Source organism: Filicampus tigris, chromosome 19 (genome assembly GCF_054856515.1).
Source record: "Filicampus tigris isolate MCC_2025a chromosome 19, RoL_Ftig_1.0, whole genome shotgun sequence".
NCBI lineage: Eukaryota > Metazoa > Chordata > Actinopteri > Syngnathiformes > Syngnathidae > Filicampus > Filicampus tigris.
The window spans coordinates 2,882,972-2,902,604 of record NC_141235.1 but is presented as its reverse complement, the minus strand read 5'-3'; the positions used below and the strand labels follow the sequence as shown (position 1 = coordinate 2,902,604).

General features: G+C 42.9%; 2 protein-coding genes across 6 annotated transcripts; both read right to left on the bottom strand.

Annotated features, from left to right (window-relative positions):
• Window positions 1–304: 304 nt before the first annotated feature.
• ube2ib (ubiquitin-conjugating enzyme E2Ib) lies at window positions 305–5,645 on the bottom strand. 2 transcript variants are annotated; one of them, XM_086017305.1, is made up of 7 exons: window positions 5,189–5,645; window positions 3,666–3,829; window positions 2,936–3,019; window positions 2,651–2,723; window positions 2,205–2,314; window positions 1,653–1,732; window positions 305–1,115 (listed from the first exon to the last, which is right to left on the bottom strand). In XM_086017305.1, the coding sequence occupies exons 2-7, from the start codon at window positions 3,729–3,731 to the stop codon at window positions 1,052–1,054; spliced, it is 477 nt and encodes a 158-aa protein (XP_085873431.1). In that variant the 5' UTR covers window positions 3,732–3,829; window positions 5,189–5,645; the 3' UTR covers window positions 305–1,051. The 2 variants fall into 2 exon arrangements, with proteins under 2 accessions (XP_085873431.1, XP_085873430.1); XM_086017304.1 differs by having other exon boundaries at window positions 3,666–3,744; window positions 5,189–5,596.
• A 771-nt stretch (window positions 5,646–6,416) lies between these two features.
• kctd5b (potassium channel tetramerization domain containing 5b) lies at window positions 6,417–19,284 on the bottom strand. 4 transcript variants are annotated; one of them, XM_086017408.1, is made up of 8 exons: window positions 18,861–19,284; window positions 13,372–13,480; window positions 13,108–13,199; window positions 12,410–12,505; window positions 12,091–12,195; window positions 10,105–10,230; window positions 9,756–9,823; window positions 6,417–9,367 (listed from the first exon to the last, which is right to left on the bottom strand). In XM_086017408.1, the coding sequence occupies exons 1-7, from the start codon at window positions 19,080–19,082 to the stop codon at window positions 9,779–9,781; spliced, it is 795 nt and encodes a 264-aa protein (XP_085873534.1). In that variant the 5' UTR covers window positions 19,083–19,284; the 3' UTR covers window positions 6,417–9,367; window positions 9,756–9,778. The 4 variants fall into 4 exon arrangements, with proteins under 4 accessions (XP_085873534.1, XP_085873535.1, XP_085873537.1 ...); XM_086017409.1 differs by lacking the exon at window positions 9,756–9,823 and having other exon boundaries at window positions 18,861–19,282; XM_086017411.1 differs by lacking the exon at window positions 12,091–12,195 and having other exon boundaries at window positions 18,861–19,280.
• Window positions 19,285–19,633: the final 349 nt, after the last annotated feature.

Sequence of the window (19,633 nt, the reverse complement as noted above, 5' to 3'; positions counted from 1 at the left end):
TTTGCGCAAAGTTTAGATTTTGCTCTGACCAGCCAATCAGAGGACGGAATAATTTTGACTAGGCCAAACTTGACATCTGATTGGCTGACTATGAAGGGCGGGCAGATTAAATCAGCACGGCAACAGAAGCTCAAACGTGATTGGACGAAAACGCAAAACGTAATAACCAACATACCAGAAGCAGCGCAACAAAGCCAAACGCTGGAAATGGAGAAAATACTGTTGTAAATTAACACAATTTCATGGAACAAATTTAGGTTGTGAAACAAGCTTGCCGCTTCCGCATGATGCAACGAAGCCAAGGAACCTTTTGTAGAAAGTTTTATTTACGCCAACACATACATGAACAAAGCACCGTTTAACCTTAAAGTCCGATACAATGGTTTGCCTACCTGCCTTGGCCATTGCAGCCTTTTTATTCATCCAAAAAACAAAAGACTCGGAATTAACAAAAAGACAGCCAAGGCAGCAGATTCTATCATATGTTAAAGCATGCTGAATAGAAAAACCCAGGAAAGAATTAGACAGAAACATCTAGAGACACTAAGTGAAATACAACAGTATAAAAGTGCCATTCATTATACAGCAGTTGAAATACTGACAATGAAATAAGCAGACATTTACAATAAATGTGTGGAAACGAAGAGGGAGAGGAAGGAAAAAAAAAAAAAACAATAGGATTTTCTTCCTTGGACACGGATGATGGACAGCTTGCATGGACTCGATGAAAGTGGACTGGAGTCGCGTCCCTCGCACCACATAAGACAAAGTTTAAAAAAAAAAAAAAAAAAAAAAAAAGAAATGACCAGGGTGCTTAAGCACCGATCCCCTCTCAGCGTTACGCCCCTATCGGCGATTAAGAGCAAAACCAACGGAGCAAAGGAAAAAACAAAAACAAAAGACAGGTCAAAAGGTGTGGGTGTGGATGGCACAGAATGTGTAGAGTTTAAATAGAAGTCTTTAAGCAAGTCCCGATGTGAGGGGAGCACATTCATTGTGACTGAGCGGGGAGGTGATTCCTTCTGCCACAGCAAGACACCCGTCCTTGCCCTTACGAGGGGGAGAACTTTTTGGCTTGTGATCGGACTCTCTTTTCGTAATCTACTCTGTTTTGGCTGCAAAAGAAGAAGAAAGAAGAAGCATCAGGATGTTGAAATGCCATTTTGGGGCAAAACAAAAACCGCAGAATCGCCACACCACAGCTACATATGAAATGATAAATGTCGTTGAGTATTATTCGAAAAAATAAAGAAATACCGGATTGTTTTTTTTTGGGCTTCGGAGGCATCTGCTTCATCCTTTCCATTCACTGCATGTTTTTTTTTTTGGTGGTTCAGTTAAATAATGAAAATAAAACAGTATAGTATGTGGCGTCTCAAAAGCCTGTACGTTCGCTTTCGGTAGTCACGATGGTCCACTTAAGTGACGCGCGCACGATGGCATGCCCACACGCAGGCGAGCTGAGTGCGCACAATGACATTTGCTCAGGACGCCCTCCAATTCCTCCCCCAATGACACGGTCAAGGACTCTGCATCTCTTCCGACAGCCAATTGTGACGGGAGTCCAACACGGGCGTCCAAAGTAACGGAACGCTCGTCTCTAAATCGCTGGGAGCAACGTTTGGCGGACTGGAAGAGAACGTGTGTCTTACCAGTAGATTGTGTAAGCCTCTGCTTGGGCTGGATCCTGGATATTTGGCTCATTTAGGAGTTCCTGAATACCTAATAGGATCTGCGGGAGAAATTACCCGGTGAGACAAACTGAAAAAAAAAAAATCATTTTCCAACTTGTTTTTTTTTTTTTTTTTTTTGAGAAACTCCAGAAACAACACTTAAAAATGTCCTTTAGGGCTGCAGAAATTGAATCGATGACGCTGGTCAACAGCAAATTTGATTCAGATGGTATTTTTCACATTGATTTTTTTTATTTTTTTTTTTAAATCCTTTGTTGTTTTGGTGTGTTTAATTAAGTTTGACCGATGAAAGCTTGCGCAATATGGCGTTAACCATGTTTTGTCATTTATATCAGTGCAAAAAATAACTATTTGCATCTCTGATAACATTTTTTTTTTTTTATAGCAAAAATGTGTTGACCAGTGTTATCCTACCCATGATCTCATCGAGTAAAAATTGACCGAGGCACAGATTTTGCTATTCGATTGATCGTTTCCATCCTAATGGATGAGAGTTCCTGCGATGCAAACCTGCTTTATTGTAATGGCCGGTCTCCAGTCCTTGTCCTCCTCTAGGATAGAAAGGCATACTGTGCCTGATGGATACACGTTTGGATGAAAGAGAGGAGGCTCAAATTTACCTAAACACACACAAAAAAACAAAAAACAAGACAACGCCATTGATATGACATCACAGTGTGACGCAACAACAAAAGAGCAAGCCTGTACCATCTGGACACGGTAGACTCGAAATACAGCTGTCTGATATTGTGACCACCGGAACAATCGAGTTACTGGGCGCCAGTAACAAAACGGAGACATTGTAAAATCCGAGGAACATTTTGTAATCTATACTCGGAAGACGGCAACAATCGGCCTTGTATTACGGATGACTGCTTCCGAGGCATTTCGACCACCAACTGAGGCTCTTACTTGTATCAAAGTAAACAAGATTAGGAAAGGAGAGGGCAACTCACATTTTGGCGGTGATGAAGGATAGTCATCCTTGAACAACATGCGCAGTTTGAAAAGGCCTCCTTCCCACGGAGTCTGGTGACACGCAATGAAGTGATGAGCTTCGCAAATGGGCAACGTCCAAGTCCGGCGCACGCGTTCACGTTTCATTTTGAAGTTATCGCAAGCGTTGGACAGTACATTGTACACGTGCACATCTTATATGGGGAATAATCCATAACCTCTTTAAAATGTAAAACACCATTGAAAATGAATTCTGTTTCATTAGAATGATAAAAGAACATTACCCCCTTTTTGCCAGGGATCGCACACTCCCAGTTCATGAGGTTCATGGTTCCATCTGGGTTTTTTGTTGGTACAGCAACAAATCCCTGAAGAGACACAACAGACATTCGAGAAAATGAAACTTTACCGAACAGCAATCAAACTCAAGTGTTAAGTCGACTGTAAGGCCAGAATGTCAAAAATAAATAAAGAGATGATAATGACCATGTTTGACTCTATGTTTGATTTTTTCTATCCAACAAAAATAAAATTATTCACTGAAAAGCACCAATATATATCTGGCAGCGTATTTTTTTGAGTGCTTTTTCTATGCCGCCCACATACACTTTAAACATACACTCTAAATTACAATAACAAATACTTTGGGTTATATTAAGGGTTAAAACTATTCAAATTCACCAACGATTCTCAAAGTGTGGATATTCAAACTGTGCATAGCGACCAGCAGAGTACAGTGGTTGAGTTAAGTACAGTTCTGTTATATTTAACTTTTTAGTACTCATATATTTGACGACTGTTGTCATTTGGTGCAGTAAATATGGGCCTAAGATGCTACTATAGTTTAGTGTTGGTTATAATGCTGGTACTGTGAGAGCTCAGTATTTTTGTAGGTGTCACTTGGACTAAAACATTTGAGAACCACACATATGGCAATTGTATATATTTTTGGGTGGGCTGGGGGCAATTTTCCACAAATGTTTTGGTATGGGTGGGTGCTCACTGTATACTTACAAAGGGATGATCCTTCCGCCACGCTTTGCGCTCCTGGGCAAGCCGGCTCAATGCAATGCCAGACATGATTTGTGGACTCCTGTAAAGAAGAAGAAATTTTATCCAAACGTGTCAAACTCACTTTTCTCACGTGCCATATGGTTTCCCTCGGAGGGCTGTTATGACTGTGAACACAAAATAAATGTATGATGGCCTCATATTACATATACACCACAATTTGATGGATAACTTTTTGAAAACAAAAGCCAGTCAAAAAAACAACAACGTATAATTCAATTTATTCTGAAAGGGGCACTGGTAAAAAAAAAAAAAATGCTTGCGATATCACCATGTTATCAAAAGTCACGATAATTTGCGAATTTTGAATTTTAGCAAGAAACATTACGTACTTTTCTGAGCCTTGATCGATAAAATACAACAATCATGCACACTTAACGAATGACTTCAGCTCTGAGTAAATTGTGACTTAATTAGCCCCCGTTGAACAACTCCATCCTGGTTCCAATATAGATGGACTATTGCTTCCACTATAGGGCAATCATTCTTAACCAGCATGCTTGCCACAGACAGATCATCGGGTGTACCGTGGGAAATTGTACAATTTCACCAAATTGGTCTGAAAGTGGAATAATGTCCAGTGAAAATGATTTACAAACAACCTGCATGTTTGATCACCTTTCTATGCCAGCGGTGTATAGTGACAGCTCAAGCAATAAAACGCTCTTTCACTAGATGGCTTTTGTTGCTCCAAAATCGGTAAGTGTGAAGATAGAGGATGCATTTTCTGGCAAACGCTTTGAGAACTACCACGGACGAGCCAACTTGTTCAAAACACGAACATAGCAAGTAGCCACTGTGCCACTTGGCTATTTAAACGCTTCATCCGTGTGCTACACTCGTACGTGAACTGGCATGAAAACAGACTTTTAGGCTTGAAAGTGACAGTTTGGACCGTTTCGTCTTTAAAGCTAGGAGGCTAACAGAGTTAGCCCCCACCTTGGTTAGCATGTACATCATTTCCAAGATTCAAACTCTGAGTAGTGTGCTTCCCCCGTACTATTCTATATGGGCCGAATCTCATATTGCTCTTTACTATGTTAACTTGTCATTTTTGTGTCAGACGGAGTCAAACGTGCTAAAGCCAATTGATTAGCAAGCTAGCGGGTTAGCTCGCCAAGCTAACTCATGTGCGCCAGAACCAACAGGCGCAGTTAGCGACTGTCACGGCCTGATGCAGCACAAAAAATGGCGCAAATGCACTTGATTCGAACACATTCCCCCAACGAGGAGCGGAACCATTGAATAACTCGTAGCCCTTCGATAGTTGTCCTGCGAGCAATCCGATATACCGTCAAAAGAAAACAAGCGAGAACGTTTAGGATTAGGACAAAGAACATTAGCGCCGGGGCGCACATTACATTAGTGCCATTATCAAACTAGCGAAAATGGCGCAAAAGGAAGCGGCTAAAAGAGCTTTGTATGCAACAAAACTCTCGCGTTCCGTCATGGAAGTGTGCTCCTACCTTTCAATGTGGTTGGTTTGGCTCGGGGGACAAAACGTTTGGAATTAAATGTGTTCAAATCGCGTTAAACCTGCTAAAGTTTCCCTCCTGAAAAAAAAACACCCGCTCCGACTCAAGCCAGACTCAAAGAGGGTCGAGCAAAAGCTCATCCGTCGCTTACTTCCGCCTTCACTTAAACAGGAATCATTTTTTGATGCTTTGGTTTCAGTCTTTTCAAATGTTAGCGATTCTCGCATTAACCACGGTTGGTTTTTATATTTGTTTCTTTAAAGTTGTGTAGTTGTTTGCTGATAAGCAAACCATGAAGATTTCAGACGTTCGTTATCAACTTTAACAGGCGCTAGTGCCCTCACATGCGCCTCTTGACTACGAACAACCTTGGAAATATCTATGAATTACTCGAGGGTACTTTTTGTTGAATTAAATGATTATTTTCTGATTATAAAATTCATCCAATTTTCGCGAACGAACAGGTACGCCTGCACATTTTCATCTTGTCTTGTTTAAGTATCTTTGGTTCGGATGGGCGAATTTTACGCCTGATACAAAAAAACTATGTATGTACATTCTTGCAAGATGAGAATAAAATTTGATCAAATACATCTTAGTGTTGTACCATATAATTTTATAATCCATTTAAAAATATTACCCATGTAAATGAAATAGTTAAGTGTATTTTCTAGTCTGGCAATATTTACGGCAGCTATGCTACAGGCACCGCAGTTTGAAGGAAACGACAGAAGAGGTCGCTATTAGCGTGAAACAATTCTTTCTATTAAATAACCAAGTGTTCAAAACAAGCAGCGGTTTAGCAGATAGTGAACAATTATTTTTTAAAAACGCAAAACCTTTCAAGCTGTTTATCGCTAGTCTCAGAGTCCGTGTTAAAGTTTACTGTCAAACTAAACAAAACTGCACATTGTTTATTTTAAACATCGCCTAAAGAATGCCCCTGCTATCTTAATGCTGAAGCATAAGGCAAAACGCCTGTGCTCACAGGCATATAATTATCCTAGGCACAAAAAAAAAAAAAAACATCGCGGCTGACCGAATCTCAGTGACGACCCACTCGTTTGGGGATGTGACTGTATTATACTACCCCCTGGCGGTCAAGCAGCACAATGAATTGAACCCTGATGTAAACTTGTTAAAATTCTTTACATTCGGTTTGTGGCGCCACCGTACGTGCAACTACTCTTAATAAAACAAATCCACACAGACACATGAGTGACAACATATTTTTTTATTGGATTTACCTTGCGCAAGACCACAATAGATTCATCCCCTTAACCTAATTCATAGGTTTATACACATTGCATAAGATCATATAGAAGTGATGTACTTAGTGATATGACAACAGTAATCATCGATGAAACTGTCAGATCGAAGGGGAAAAAATGACAATGCATTCTTTCCCAAACATAAAACATTATCTTGATTCATGCATCGCGGTGGTCTGTGGGTTATGACTTTAAATGCAAAAAAAAAAAAAAAAAGAGGGCACTTAAGAGTAGTAGGCTACAGCTCTGATAAGATTTTCCGTCAAACAAAAATATTACACATGCCACATGATCAACTGCACATGACCGTGAAGATCTGCAAGCATCATCTTGAGGCGTCGGAAGGCCTCGTCACATCTCCACTGAGGTTAACAGAACCAAAAAACAGGAAAATGAGAAAAATCTAACTGCAAAGGTACACTTCCGCCATAAAAAAAAAAAAAAAAATCTTAACTGTTCTAAACCCATAGAGGTAAGTTTTATCATTGCCAAGGGCGGAGGGCGGAAATCAAGATTGTCTGGAACGCTCGAGTGGGCGGATGGCAGGGATGGCGCTACACTGGCGTTTAGGGGGCGTTATGGCCCCAGCAGAATTCTGTGTAGCCCCAGTTAAGCCCCCCAGCATTTTATTTGATATTCTAAAATATATTTATATATATATATATATTTTTTTGCCCCGGGAGAAAAAAAAATCCTGGAGCCGTGCCTGGCGGATGGAGTGTCGCAACATCAGTCGGCATGTCGTGTCCTTACTTCTCGTGGCGTGCTTATTACCACAGGTGCAGTCACACACCGTTTACATACAAACTCCGGGTCAGCGAGGGGCGCCATCTTGCATGTTTGAGATGTTTCGCTCCTCCATCACACCTCAGCTCTGCAGGATTCTGATCATTAGAATCAGGTGTGTTGGAGGAGGGGAAACATCTAAAACACGCGGGATGGCGGCCCTGGAGTTTGACACCTGTGCATTAGGGAGTGCAACACAGAACACGTGTTGGAAGGCTTCAGAATACTAGCGCAAATGTAAACACGGCCCAGCACTTGCAGAAACATCCAGTCTACTCCGATTGAACCTTTTAGCCATTTTTTTTTTTAAACTTAAAAAGCCCTTGTGTGAGGGGGAAATGTGTATCTATACCAAAAAAACATGCATCCATACTTAGAAAATGGTTTTAGTCAAGTGTATGCGTGAATACATGGAAGTGTTGTTAACGAGTCCATATGTACAAAGTGTGCCGGCAATAAGAAAAAGTTTGCTCTTCCCTGACACTAAAGATCAATGTGTGCAATACACGTAAGACATTGGATTTTGGTCATTAGGGGAGGGGGAAACAAGGCAACACCAAATGATTAATGAAATATTTCAACCTATCAAAACTGCACATCAAACCCCAAAATAACTGTTTAAAAAAAAAAAATGTGTTCGAAATTGCAGTATGTACAGTAACATTACAGGCTGTTAGCAATGTGCACAGTGTCGTTTTTTTTTCCCCCACTGTAGTGCATGTAATGCTGTGTATTAACTACACATTTCAAAAATGTCTAGTAGAATCTATCTCACGGCAGGAGAAAAAAAAAAAATCATGTAACAGTCAACTTCAAAGCCAAGTATGGCTTTGTTAATAAAACATGTGGAGGCATGTTCTCAGTGAAAAGAAAGCTTGTTCAATCTCACTCAGAAATCTCTTCAATCCTGTACAAACTATGCAAAACAGAGGGTAATAGTCTTTCTTTGTTTTTTTTGTTGTTGTTGAAAAAGATCCAGTATAACAACTTCCATTCGAAGCTGTGGTTTTCTATACAGTGTACAAAACGTGCATTTTTTTTTTTCCAAAGAGTTAAATATCAATTTTTTTTGATTATTTACACCAAAACTAAATTCTCTGGATATGAACAGAGATTTTGTTCACTGTCCTCAAAAAAAAAAAAAAAAAAAGTTCCAGTCCGCAATCCTCCTACGCTCCCGAAATACTTCTACCCCCAAAACTGATACAAAAAAAGAGATGCTCCCTCAAACAAAAAAAGCAATAAGTCAGTCTCGTATTTAAAAAAAAAAAAAATGTTCCTGACAGTGGACAACGTAACTGTAAAACAGAACTACATCGTATAAAGCAGTTCACTTCCAATGTATAAACATTATATCTCCAATTCAATTATTTAAAACAGAGGATTTTCTTTTTTTTTTTGCAATATTGAGGCTGAAATGTCCCATTTAAGTGCAGAGGAGAAAAAAAAAAAAGATTGAACTATCATTACCACATGCATCTGCAGAGTCAAGAGGCCTTGTTGGAAGACAGTACATGGCGCTACAGAATGATAAAGTAGGTGCCATGACCACAAACCTTTGTGTAGCCGCTAATACAAATCATTCAAAAAAAAAAAAAAAAAAAAAAAAGTTGACTTCAGGTATCTTTTTCTTTCTTTAAAAATAAATGCAAATTCCCTTCTTGCCATCTCCAAACAATGTGACGCTTTTGAATTACAAAGAGCGCCCGGATCCCTTGCCAGATCAAGTTGGAGGATATAATTAAGTCGATAGATAGACAGATGACCCTGAGAGAATCACTGGCCGAGATGATGACGGCCATGTTTTTCAATTCGTTAAAAAAAAAAAAAAAGTAAGGGGGCGGGAAGAGAGACCTGCCCCAAGTTCATAAGTTCCAGTTCAAATGTACAGGCACCAATTTGTCAGTAAGCAGTCATATTTACATCAAAAACAAAAAAAATGGAGGGAACAGAAAATAAATGCACAACAATCAACCCCCCCCTCCCTCCCTCCCGCTTGAATCTCCTCTTGTGCCAAATAAGTTTTCCACGAGGATGATATGTTTGCATCATAACACCTGGAGCTCCTAATACTCGGTCGTCCTCACATACGGGAACCTCGTTCCTGAAGAATCTGTCACAACAAAACAAAAAGACGAGAAGTTATTTACGTGACATAAAAAAATAAATAATTTTTTTTTTTTTTTTAAAACTATCATTAACAGAGGGACTAGCACGCATGAAATCGGTAAGCTTAATGGAGGTGAAGCGTGAACTAAGGAAGGCTCCTGGAGAGACTGACACTTAAAGTCATCGAGTGGATACTTCTTATTTTTACCCCCCCAATTGACTTATACGGGTTATAAAAAGGCAATTCCCTCTGCATTTATTAGCTTTGGCTTTATGACGGCTGGTGGGAAAAGTTCCGGACAGGAGGAGCACGTCACCAAAGGAGATAAGGGAAAAGGTGAAAGACTAGGCAGGAAGGGCACAGGGAAGTCTAACGCCAGTTGAGCGCTCACCAGTGAGTCGCAAGTGCTCAACCCTAATCAGAATCATTCATTTCATAATCCGTGTCCTCGTCATCGCTCTGAGCAACATGCAGCATGCGGACGGGCACAGAAGACAAGAGAGACACGTTTTTAGAAACCACCCAATTGTTTGGGAGGGCGGGGGGGAAAAGGTGAAAAGGGGGGGGGGGGGGGGAGACAGAAAAAAAGAAAAAAGAAAAACACCAAAAAGGGCAAAACATAACATCGCGCAAGTGAACTCCGAAAAGCACAGATGCTCTTCTTTTGACAGCTCACATGCGAAACATGTGCGGACAGTCCTGTCCGCGGCGCACAGGACAGAAAGTCAAATCATCCCTACCTTGGCCTTCTCGCTGGGCTCACTGTTTGTCCCGTACGATTGATTGTGCAGCTCCTTGGAGACAACACACAGGAACTCAGCTTGGTCTTCGTTGCCGTAGTTGTAAGACGAACCGATGCTGACCAGCTAGAGAGACATGACAGCAATGATGAACTATTACAACAACAAAAAATTAAAAAAAAAATTTAAGATATGAAACAGGAAAATCCCTTGTGAGTTTCCTGGGAGGAACGCAATCAGTTGCCCTTTTCTCCAACGTGACTTTGCAAATCACAACAAATTAGGTACAGCCGTACCTTTACCTACTAACAGGAGGTGCAGCGATTAATCAACAACTAATGGACAACCAAATTAAATCGATCATTATTTCTGATTAGTTGTTTAGAGGCGATGTTCAGTTTAAAATTGTCCAAATCCTCAAAAATCCAGGCTTCTAAAAAGAATCACCTAGACAAGGTAATAACGCAAAGACACCAAATATGGTCTGCTTATATTCACTCAAAGACTCAAGGGGGGGGGGGGGGGGGGGGGGGGGTCACTCGACCACATGAAGTAAACATGCCACTTCACAAGTCAGTGGGGAACGTGAATGGGTCAGCACGAGCTTGTTGTGGTGAAAAACTAAAACTCAGGTGTAAAAAACTGGGGTGGCTGGAATCTCTTTTTAGCAACCCAGGGAGACAGGACTGAAATTATCAGGGGAAAAAAAACTTGATCGCTCAAGATCAAAAAATATCTTGCAAACTTATCTTTACTCTAAACAAAAGAGGAAGAAGGACACAACCTGGCAGATGAAATGGCGAGTACTGGATGAAGAAACTTTGAAAGACAAAAAAATGGGAAAAAAAGAAAAAGACCGTCTGCCCTCAGTTTGACTGCGCAGCATGACGACGCTGGCTAGTTGTAAACATTTTGTCCCTTGTGAGCATGTTCAAACAGGCAGTCAATAGACGCTGTTGCTGGAGTCATGTTGCTAGTCTCTGCATATAAAAAAACAAAAAAAACAACAACAACAACTAGCACAGTGGACAAACTCACCCTGCATGAAAACTTCAAACAAACTTGTAAAGGATGAAACACTAACAGGTCATTTTGTTTGTACAAGGACTACATGGAACTCGAAACGGAAGATTAGCACTGATGCCAGCGCTAGCAAAACGAGGCGATCGCGCTTGTCCACCGATATGAAATGCACAAGTGGCAAGTCAGCATTTCTGCCATTGTCGACACGAGGCACCACGGCTAAATTATTGTTGCCTTTAACCGACCGTTGACGCCCATGTCACTCACCAGGCGAGGCCCAGCCTTTTAAAGTCACAGATAAAGCAGTTTTATGCACATTTTCACATGTTCAAAACTCAACGTAATTTATAGAGCACTAACAACTGCAGCTGTAACAAAGCGCTGTGCATAAAAATGATTAAAAAAAAAAACAAAAAAAAAAAAACATAATGCAAACTCAATCTTAAAAGTAGAATAAATCAAATGGACAGCGGCATCCCTGCAAAACAGTCGTAATTTTGAATGACGGTAGGATAGAAAATCCTCCTCAAACCAAATTCTTGGTGGCCCGCTTGTGTCAAGGACTTTCTCATCCGACCTATGTGAGTAGATTAGGAGATTTTAGGGTTAGGATATGTAATTCGGTCTGGATATGTAGCTAAATGCACACCCTGCTAAAAGCTACTACACTTGCACGGCATAAAAGTGGGCATCACAACAACGCTCCAACGAGTAGCTACTGTAAAACGAGCCAGTGTGTGTGTGTGTGCTCAAAAAAAAAAAAAAAAAAAGTCAAAAGAAAACGGGTGCCGGGTGTTCTTGACTGATGATTTGAAAAAGCAATATGAAGAGGAACAACTCAAAGAAGGACCCAACTCCTAAGGTGTGTCTACTTGGGAGCAACACTGGCCAACAGGGGGCGTGTACGGGCAAGAAGGGGACCATGCAGTGACCAGCCCGTCGACAGAAACATGTGGGACACACCTCTCCGCTGTTGTTTGGAAAAGCAGACTCCTCTCCCTTCACCTCCCTTGACACAATGAGTAGAAACTCTGACTGGTGGGCCCGCCCGTAACCTATACTGACAAGCTGCAACGACCAATCAGAGCACAGAAGGGATGCCCGGATCACGTATGCGGCACATTCACAGAGAAGGAGGGCGGTTGCCCGTTTGGCTCGGTGGCAAATTCCCACAGCGAGCTTTGGATGGTGCGAGCGTAGCGGGGAGGGTGAAAGCACATGAAAACTGGACCGCCCGTGTCGTCCCCCGGCGCCCCGCCCCCTGCCGGGAAAGACGCGGTACCTGTTCGAACTTCCAGCCGTCCGACATGGTTGACACCATCTGTGTCAGTTCCTCTTCCTGGCACTGAAGCACGCGGTACACATGCTTCACTGGCACCTGAGGAAAAATAATGTGGCGCCAATTCAGATATTTGTTTTGAAATACATGGCGCACGTTTGAAGGTAACGCTTTGCAAATGCGCAGACTGAGAGCTGAGGCCGCTTTAGAGTGCCTCGTTGTCAGCTGTGAGTGCGTGCATGACATGCGGAGGGAGGATTTTTTTGGGGCATGAGTGCCAAGGTTATTATAGTTAACGAAAACAAATTAAACAAAATAAAATACTAATTACTATGTCTTATTTTTATAATACCGACTATAAATTGTAGTATAAGTCTCAATAGTTTCATTTGAAATGTCTCTAGTTCAATTTTGCTGTACGTCCATAGAGGTCAGCATTTGAGAATTGCAGTTTTCTTTTTTGGAACTTGACCAATACGCCGTTTAAAAAAAAAAATTAAAAAATACAAAAACATGCACCGATTGCTCACCATTTTGAAACCGCATTTTATAAAATTGCCAATTTTTTTAAAGCATTCAAATTTGACCCGTGGTCTCCGTGGCGCTTCAAATTTACAAGACATTTTTATTTTCACTTTACAAGACGTTTCAACTTGAGAGCAAAGTCAAAGGTAGAAACGTGGGCTTCAGAGGTCACATACCTGCAATGTCTTGCAGTCCCTTTCCCTGATCTTGTCCTTGATGAGCTTTATTAACGATGTGATGTTGTAAAATTCGGCTTCTTCCAGGACACCTGAAAACATTTTTTTTTTTTTATAATCAGTCGTTCAACAGAAACAGGAAAATGTTTTGCAGGCATAAAGACTTATTGCATTATTTTGCAGTTGTAGCTCCTTTGTGGGTGGGCATGTTTATATAAAAAAAAAAAAAAAAAAAAAAAAAAACAATAAATGTATCTTTGTTACCTTCCTCCGCCAAGTCCCTGTTGAGCACCAGTTTTCCATGCCTCAAGTAGTTGAGCACCGGCCCAAAGTAAGTCGGGTCTCTGTCAATGAGATAGGCCCCGGTTTCATCCTGAAAAGAAGAGCAGGAAGATCAGCGAGAGCCGGTCATCCACAAGCCCCGGAGGATTCCCTGAACTTCGAATGCGCTCATTTCATAAGCGTGATCACGTGACGAAAACAAAAGGGATTTGATGAGGTCAGCTCCCGCGCCGATCGGCTCTCACGCGGGCTTTTGCGATATCACTCGACTAGTCCCGCAGGCCTCGGATTTGACCCTGATTGCTTCACAACCGCTGGGTATTCCCCTATTTCTCCAAGTAGTGTGATAAGGCTGGCATTGTCTCACGGGGAGGGAGGGGGGGGGTGGACCGGGGGCGGGTCAAACAATTAGAGCGGAAAAGGATTGGGAAGAGCAGGCTGAATCCGCCGAGGGAGTCCAGAGCAAGCACCTTGGTTTTACGAGACACAATTAGCCTCGCGGCCTGCCCTGACGCGCAATTTCAAATCCGCATCGTCGCTGAACAAAAAAAAAAAAAAACTTTTTGTTTTTGCTCCCGTTGTTCACGAGCCGAACGCAAAGACCGTTTTCAATCCACACAATAGGAATATATCTCTTAAAAAATGATGCTCTGTCTAAATTTGTCTTACTCAGCACCTCTCACTTCCTGATACAATCCATGCTGATGGCAAAATAGTAAAACTCAAAACCCAAGAGGGCCCCCCTCCCCCAAAAAAAAAAAAACCCACACTCACGTGGGCCCTCGTTACAAGTGCACTGTTAATTCCGTCCGTCCAATTATGTGAAAGAGTCCCAGTACATGTTCTTTTTAATGAATATCTGCACCCGGGCGGCAGGTTGGCCTTCTTTCCAAAGTCCAAAATATCCCAACGGATTTCTATTCTTGCTCCGTGGCAACTTTTGCCATTTGCGATCTGTTGTCAATTAAGATGGACCTGACCCGCGCGCAACAGCAAGTGCAGACTTTTTTTGGGGGGGGCGGGGGGGGTTGACTTCTCCTTTAATAAACAAGACTTCTAAATCGAGCAGCGCATACCTCCACCAGATTGTGTTAGGTTGCGCCAAAATGCCCGAGTGTGCATAAATGAGGCACAAAACACACATTTGTACATGAATAAAATAAAATCACTGCCATGGACATTTAGAATTGTCAAGAGGACGTATACGTTTTTCAATTTTTGTGGGTCCGACTCAAAGCAACCAAACTCCATTTGACCTTATGTATACCGATTAAATAAATACACTGGACTTGGAGCGACCAGACCCAATCACTTAAACCAAACATGGCAGATTATATGAAACCGTGTCAGCACCCAACAAGGAGAATTAGGTCAGTTTAGTGTGGGTCAGCCACGTTACATGGCCGATTTTTGTGGTTGGGTCACAAAAAAAAAAAACAACAAAACAAAAAAAAAAAAAAAAAACAAAAAAAAAAAAAAAAAAGAGGGCGAGACCTCAGCCCCTCGCATGCATTCATGCGGCAAACCCGCACGTGTCGAGTCGAGCACGTGATGAGCCATCTGGAGACAAGCCTTCATTCAACTTAACATGTCTCCGCGTCACGTTGCACAAACAATTAGCGCGAGCAAAAGGACGCCTTGACACGGCGCCGCCTCGGGAACCTACAGAAAAGAAGGCATCGTGGCTCGCTGCGGGAGAAAGGAGAGCGGCACAGAGGCAGCATTTTGAAGACGTTGCAGTGCGGCGCCGAGTCACATGACTGCAGCTACTTAGCCAAGTGGAAGTCGGAGCCTTGTAGCGTACCAGCCAGAATCCCCCCTGGAGTACAAGCGGTAATGGCATCGTCAAATAGGCCTTCCATCTTTTAAATAATACACGCTTACGCATCGAGGCAGGTTGAGAAGGAACGTGCTCGGGAGTTCACGAAAAGAGACTCGAAACATTTGCCAGTTGCCGAGTTTGTACATGTGCAAGGCTCAGTCGCCAGGTATGCCGTTTTTTGTTTTTGTTTTTTTTTGCCGTGCCATTGTCCAGTTCAGTCATTAAGTGTGACAGGGCGTGGGGTTAAAAAAAAAAAAAAAAAAAAAAAGTGACGATTTGCTAACAACAGCAACGAGAGGCCTCCGTTACGTTGCGGTTAAATATTTACGTCGCTCCCCACAAAGTGCTCAGGCACGACATCCAACCGCGATTCGGCATTAGACGCGGCCGCGTTTCTCGCCCACGAGGCGGAGCTCAGCCGCCAAACGGAAGATGTTAAGAGAAGCGCGAATCTTTTGTGATGGGGGGCCTGAAAAATTCATGCGGCTCTCAAAAAGCGAGAACGCCGGGCCTTTGCTTGAGTAGTCTGAAAGGACTCGGCCAAAAATGATCGCTGACGTGCACCTCGGGCCTCGGCTTGTTGTCGGGGGGGGGGGGGGGGAAGAAGAAAAATCATTTCTGCTTGGGTTCTTGTCACGTATAAGAAACCAGGACACCATCATTGGCCAGATGGGGCGGCAAGTCATTGGACGAGGCTCGGAATTAAAAGAGCAAAGAAATTTGAGACTTATTAATAAACGGGCGCCGACGGTTGTGACCTGGCACGTGATCGCACTTTCTCCCCTAGTCTAACCCCACGTGCAAAACACACTCCAGTCAACAACATGAATAATGCAGCTTTTAAGAGTACCGCGGAAGCGCGTCGGCATGCATGACTGACAAAGCAACCTCTCATCTCCTTAGCTGAAACACAAACACAATGCTGCATTTACTTGAGATGGGGGTGGGGGGGTGGGGGGGCTGGATCCGATCTGTCAAGCGGCTGCACTTCTTTGTCACATACACGGCGCACCAGTTTGTAAAAAGACTCGCTTGCTACAGCAATCAAGTCCCTGTAAAGTCAAAGGAAATATTTCTTGTAAATTTGACACGCCAGGAAAATGAGCGTTGGTAATCAAATATCGCCAAAGACTCCAAAATCAGGGAAAAAAAAAAAAAAAAAAATCAAACAGCCATCTACCAACGGGAAAAAGGGATGCAGATTCCTTGTTTTCTACACATCCCTGGGCCACAAAAATATACCCGCTCAAACCCTCCCGCCGGGTCTTTTCCAACAGCACGACGAGGCACTCTAAAGCAGCCATACCAGCATAAAGCCCTTGTCCACACGCAGTTTGGTGATTACGAAGGACTAACATTAAAAGAGCAACACAATCTTGATAGAGGCAAAATTTGTGTATATTTCCCAACCACTCTACATGTGACGTTTATCATTTGAGAAAAGGCGGCAAGTGATAGAGCATCCGATAGTCATCTTTCGCATACCAAGCACTCTCCTAAATCAAGCAGCACTCAACAGAGAGGGGCGGTAATGGCTTCAGGTTTTCTCTGTCACGCACTTAAGACGAGATTGACATGAGCCGCAGCTCATTGAAGGATAAACTGAGCAAAAAGCAAGCCGATTATTGGGCGATTAAAATGCTGCCATTAAAACGCGAGATGAGCCGCGGCCTCCGTCCAAGGCAAACTAGGGCAGATTAGAAAAGCAGATGACAACAAACCATCAGATGGGTGTTAAAACAGGAAGCAACGTATACACAAAGTGTCACGCATCGTACGCGGACACTAATTCATTGTGTTGGGACGGTTGCTCGGCGGGCCTGAAAGCCCACAGGCGGCTTGCTGTTCCAACGGGCAGATGCACAAACATACAGCCTCCTCCCCTCCTCCTGCTTGTGGAGCATGTGGAGGCCATTCAGGGAGAGAGGAGTGACTTCATCCCCGGCACGGCAGCACCTCACCCCACTTGGCAACGGCTTCCTACTCATGCTGGGCGCCTTGCCACTGGCACCCTGGCTGCTTGCTGTAGGGCCAGTGGGGCACCCCCTTGTTGCGGGGCTGACGTATGGCCCGCAGGACACACAAGGCTGCTCTGTTCTTTAATCCACCCCACTAAGCATTACAAGTCCTGTGAAAATTGTTGCTTGGAGTTCCCCCCCCCTCACTAAAATTGGTTTAACAAAAAAACATTAAAGACAATGACACAACATGTAGTTAACCTAACATCACATAACTATCTCAATGCTAACAAAGAATGAATGAATTATGAATAGTATTACAATGTGTATGAATTATTTTATTATCAAAAGTATTGTAACCTCATTTACAAATGTCCTAGCCTATCTGTCCGTTTAAAATAATCCCCCCCCAAAAAGTTTGGCAACCCCCGCCTTACACTGTGCTAATATATATATTGGAAAGAAATCCCTATTTGCGATAGGGATTACGTACCAAATGCGTCGTTGGAAAAGTCAGTTAAGGCCTGTGGCTATTTGTGGGTGACCTTCTGTGTCAAAAGATTTCCGGGACTGGTGTCACAAACGATAAATTTCAAATCCAAACTACAAACATTTTCCGTCAAAGTAATTTCACTGGAGTCTAACGTGCTTTTCAGCTTTCTGACACGCATTCATGCACTACTTGAAGGACTCTTCCAGGATGGCTGTCGTTGGGGCAACCTTGATGGCGTCCACGTCTTTGAAACGGGTTACATTGACAACCCGTTGAGCTTGGGAAAAAGATTTTTTTTTAAAACAAGTACAGTAAATAAAATACTAAATAACACTGGGCCAGGTCGATTCAGTAGGGAGTTTGCCCCAGCATGCCAATTTTCTTCTTGGCCAGGAACTGTTGGATGCTCAGACCACAACTCTCACCTCTTTCCGCAAAATGAATTAACAAAACATACAAAGACTCTTTTAGACGTTTTGGTTGCTCGTCGGGCACACATTTATGAGGGAAAATTCCTAGTTTTGAAATTTAACTTTTGTGACACCAGTCCTGGAACATTTCTGACACACTTCGTAAGTCGAAAAGAGAAAATTATACAAAGACATTTCAATAAAATTTCAGCAAAAATCCGACGACACACTTAAGACAAACAGTATGAATGCGAGTACATTTGTCACAATCTCACTAACATATTAAGTAAATAATTTGCTATCCTGGTTGAGAAAATGTTCCAATTAGCTCGACTAGTGTAACGCAATGCAACGAACGGCCTCGACGGGACAAAGTTTGCAGTTGGACATGATCACAATACACAAATGGAACTAAAAAGCTGTTGAAACGCCACAGGCCTGATTTCATCTAAAAATGACACCAGTCATGTACACATAGTTCACTTATATTTTTCTTAAAAATGCCCAAAAAAAGAGAGCAACAGAACATCATGTGGTGAGTGTAGGAATCTAGCCTGTAAGCTAATGCTAGCTAGCTTGGAGAAGGGGGTGGGGGTGGGGGGGTCGAGTTTACATTACGCTCGTTATTTGAAACAACATATCATCAAAGTAAAACAACGAGATTAGCTACGTCGACAACACCCGACTGTTGAACAAAGCCATTCTTAAATAACGGCATTTTTTTCATCGAAAAGTAAAAGCCACCACAGCCAAGTGCGGAGCCAAGTGCTAACTAGCTTAGCATTTACCTTGTCGGAATCGAGCTCCGGGTCCGCTTGGCTCAGCCTGTAAAGAAACGATTTGGGATCTCGACATAACGTTTGCCTCGTTGTTAAAAAATACGTCCCGCCGACGTTTAGCCGAATCCACTTGGACGAGCCCGCACCGGGCGGTGGGCTTCTCTCCGCCGAAGAATGACTCAAACACCGGCGGTGAACGGAGCCGCTGCTTTCCGAGTTGTTCTCCGCCATCCCTCGCCTTCGCCTCGCGTCGTCTCCGCCGCCCTCGCCTTCGCCTCGGCTGTTTTGCTCAGAGGCTGACGGGAAATCTCACGAGCTGCCTGCAGCCGCTTGGCTTGCTCGACTCACGCGAAGTCCCGGCCACTCCCACTATAAGCCCACTCGCGTCTCGCTCACTCCACCCCACGCTCACACTCAACACACATGCATGCATGCATGCATGATTCCACCCGAGACGCTCCACTGGAAACGTTCGCGGTGATGTCACGAGAGCTGTCAAGTATTTTCTTTCCCCCTTTGCCTCGGGATCAAACGTCTTGTACGGAAAGGCGTTCAAGCGTTTAATCGACATCGTTGACAACATTAAGGCTGCACAATATATCTAAAAAAACATATTGTCATCACGATAATGGCCCGTGCAATATGCATATCGTGGAGTTAAGACCAACCAGACAGATTCAACCTTAAATACGCACCGCGCTCCAATAGGATAACAGTGTCTAGAGGCATCACGAACACTAAATAACTTGTGAAAAGATACATTTATTTTTAAGATATTACAA

What these genes read in the sequence shown, in the direction of transcription:
- ube2ib (XM_086017305.1), bottom strand. Translation starts at nt 3,731, where the DNA reads ATGTCTGGCATTGCATTGAGCCGGCTTGCCCAGGAGCGCAAAGCGTGG. An exon ending in CGATCCCTGGCAAAAAGGGG is followed by an intron (nt 2,724 to 2,935) that starts GTAATGTTCTTT and finishes GCGTGTCACCAG; the next exon opens with ACTCCGTGGGAAGGAGGCCT. An exon ending in CGGCCATTACAATAAAGCAG is followed by an intron (nt 1,733 to 2,204) that starts GTTTGCATCGCA and finishes TTTCTCCCGCAG; the next exon opens with ATCCTATTAGGTATTCAGGA.
- kctd5b (XM_086017408.1), bottom strand. Translation starts at nt 19,082, where the DNA reads ATGGCGGAGAACAACTCGGAAAGCAGCGGCTCCGTTCACCGCCGGTGT. An exon ending in TTCCAAACAACAGCGGAGAG is followed by an intron (nt 10,231 to 12,090) that starts GTGTGTCCCACA and finishes ATGTCTCTCTAG; the next exon opens with CTGGTCAGCATCGGTTCGTC. An exon ending in AGCCCAGCGAGAAGGCCAAG is followed by an intron (nt 9,824 to 10,104) that starts GTAGGGATGATT and finishes CATGTTGCTCAG; the next exon opens with AGCGATGACGAGGACACGGA.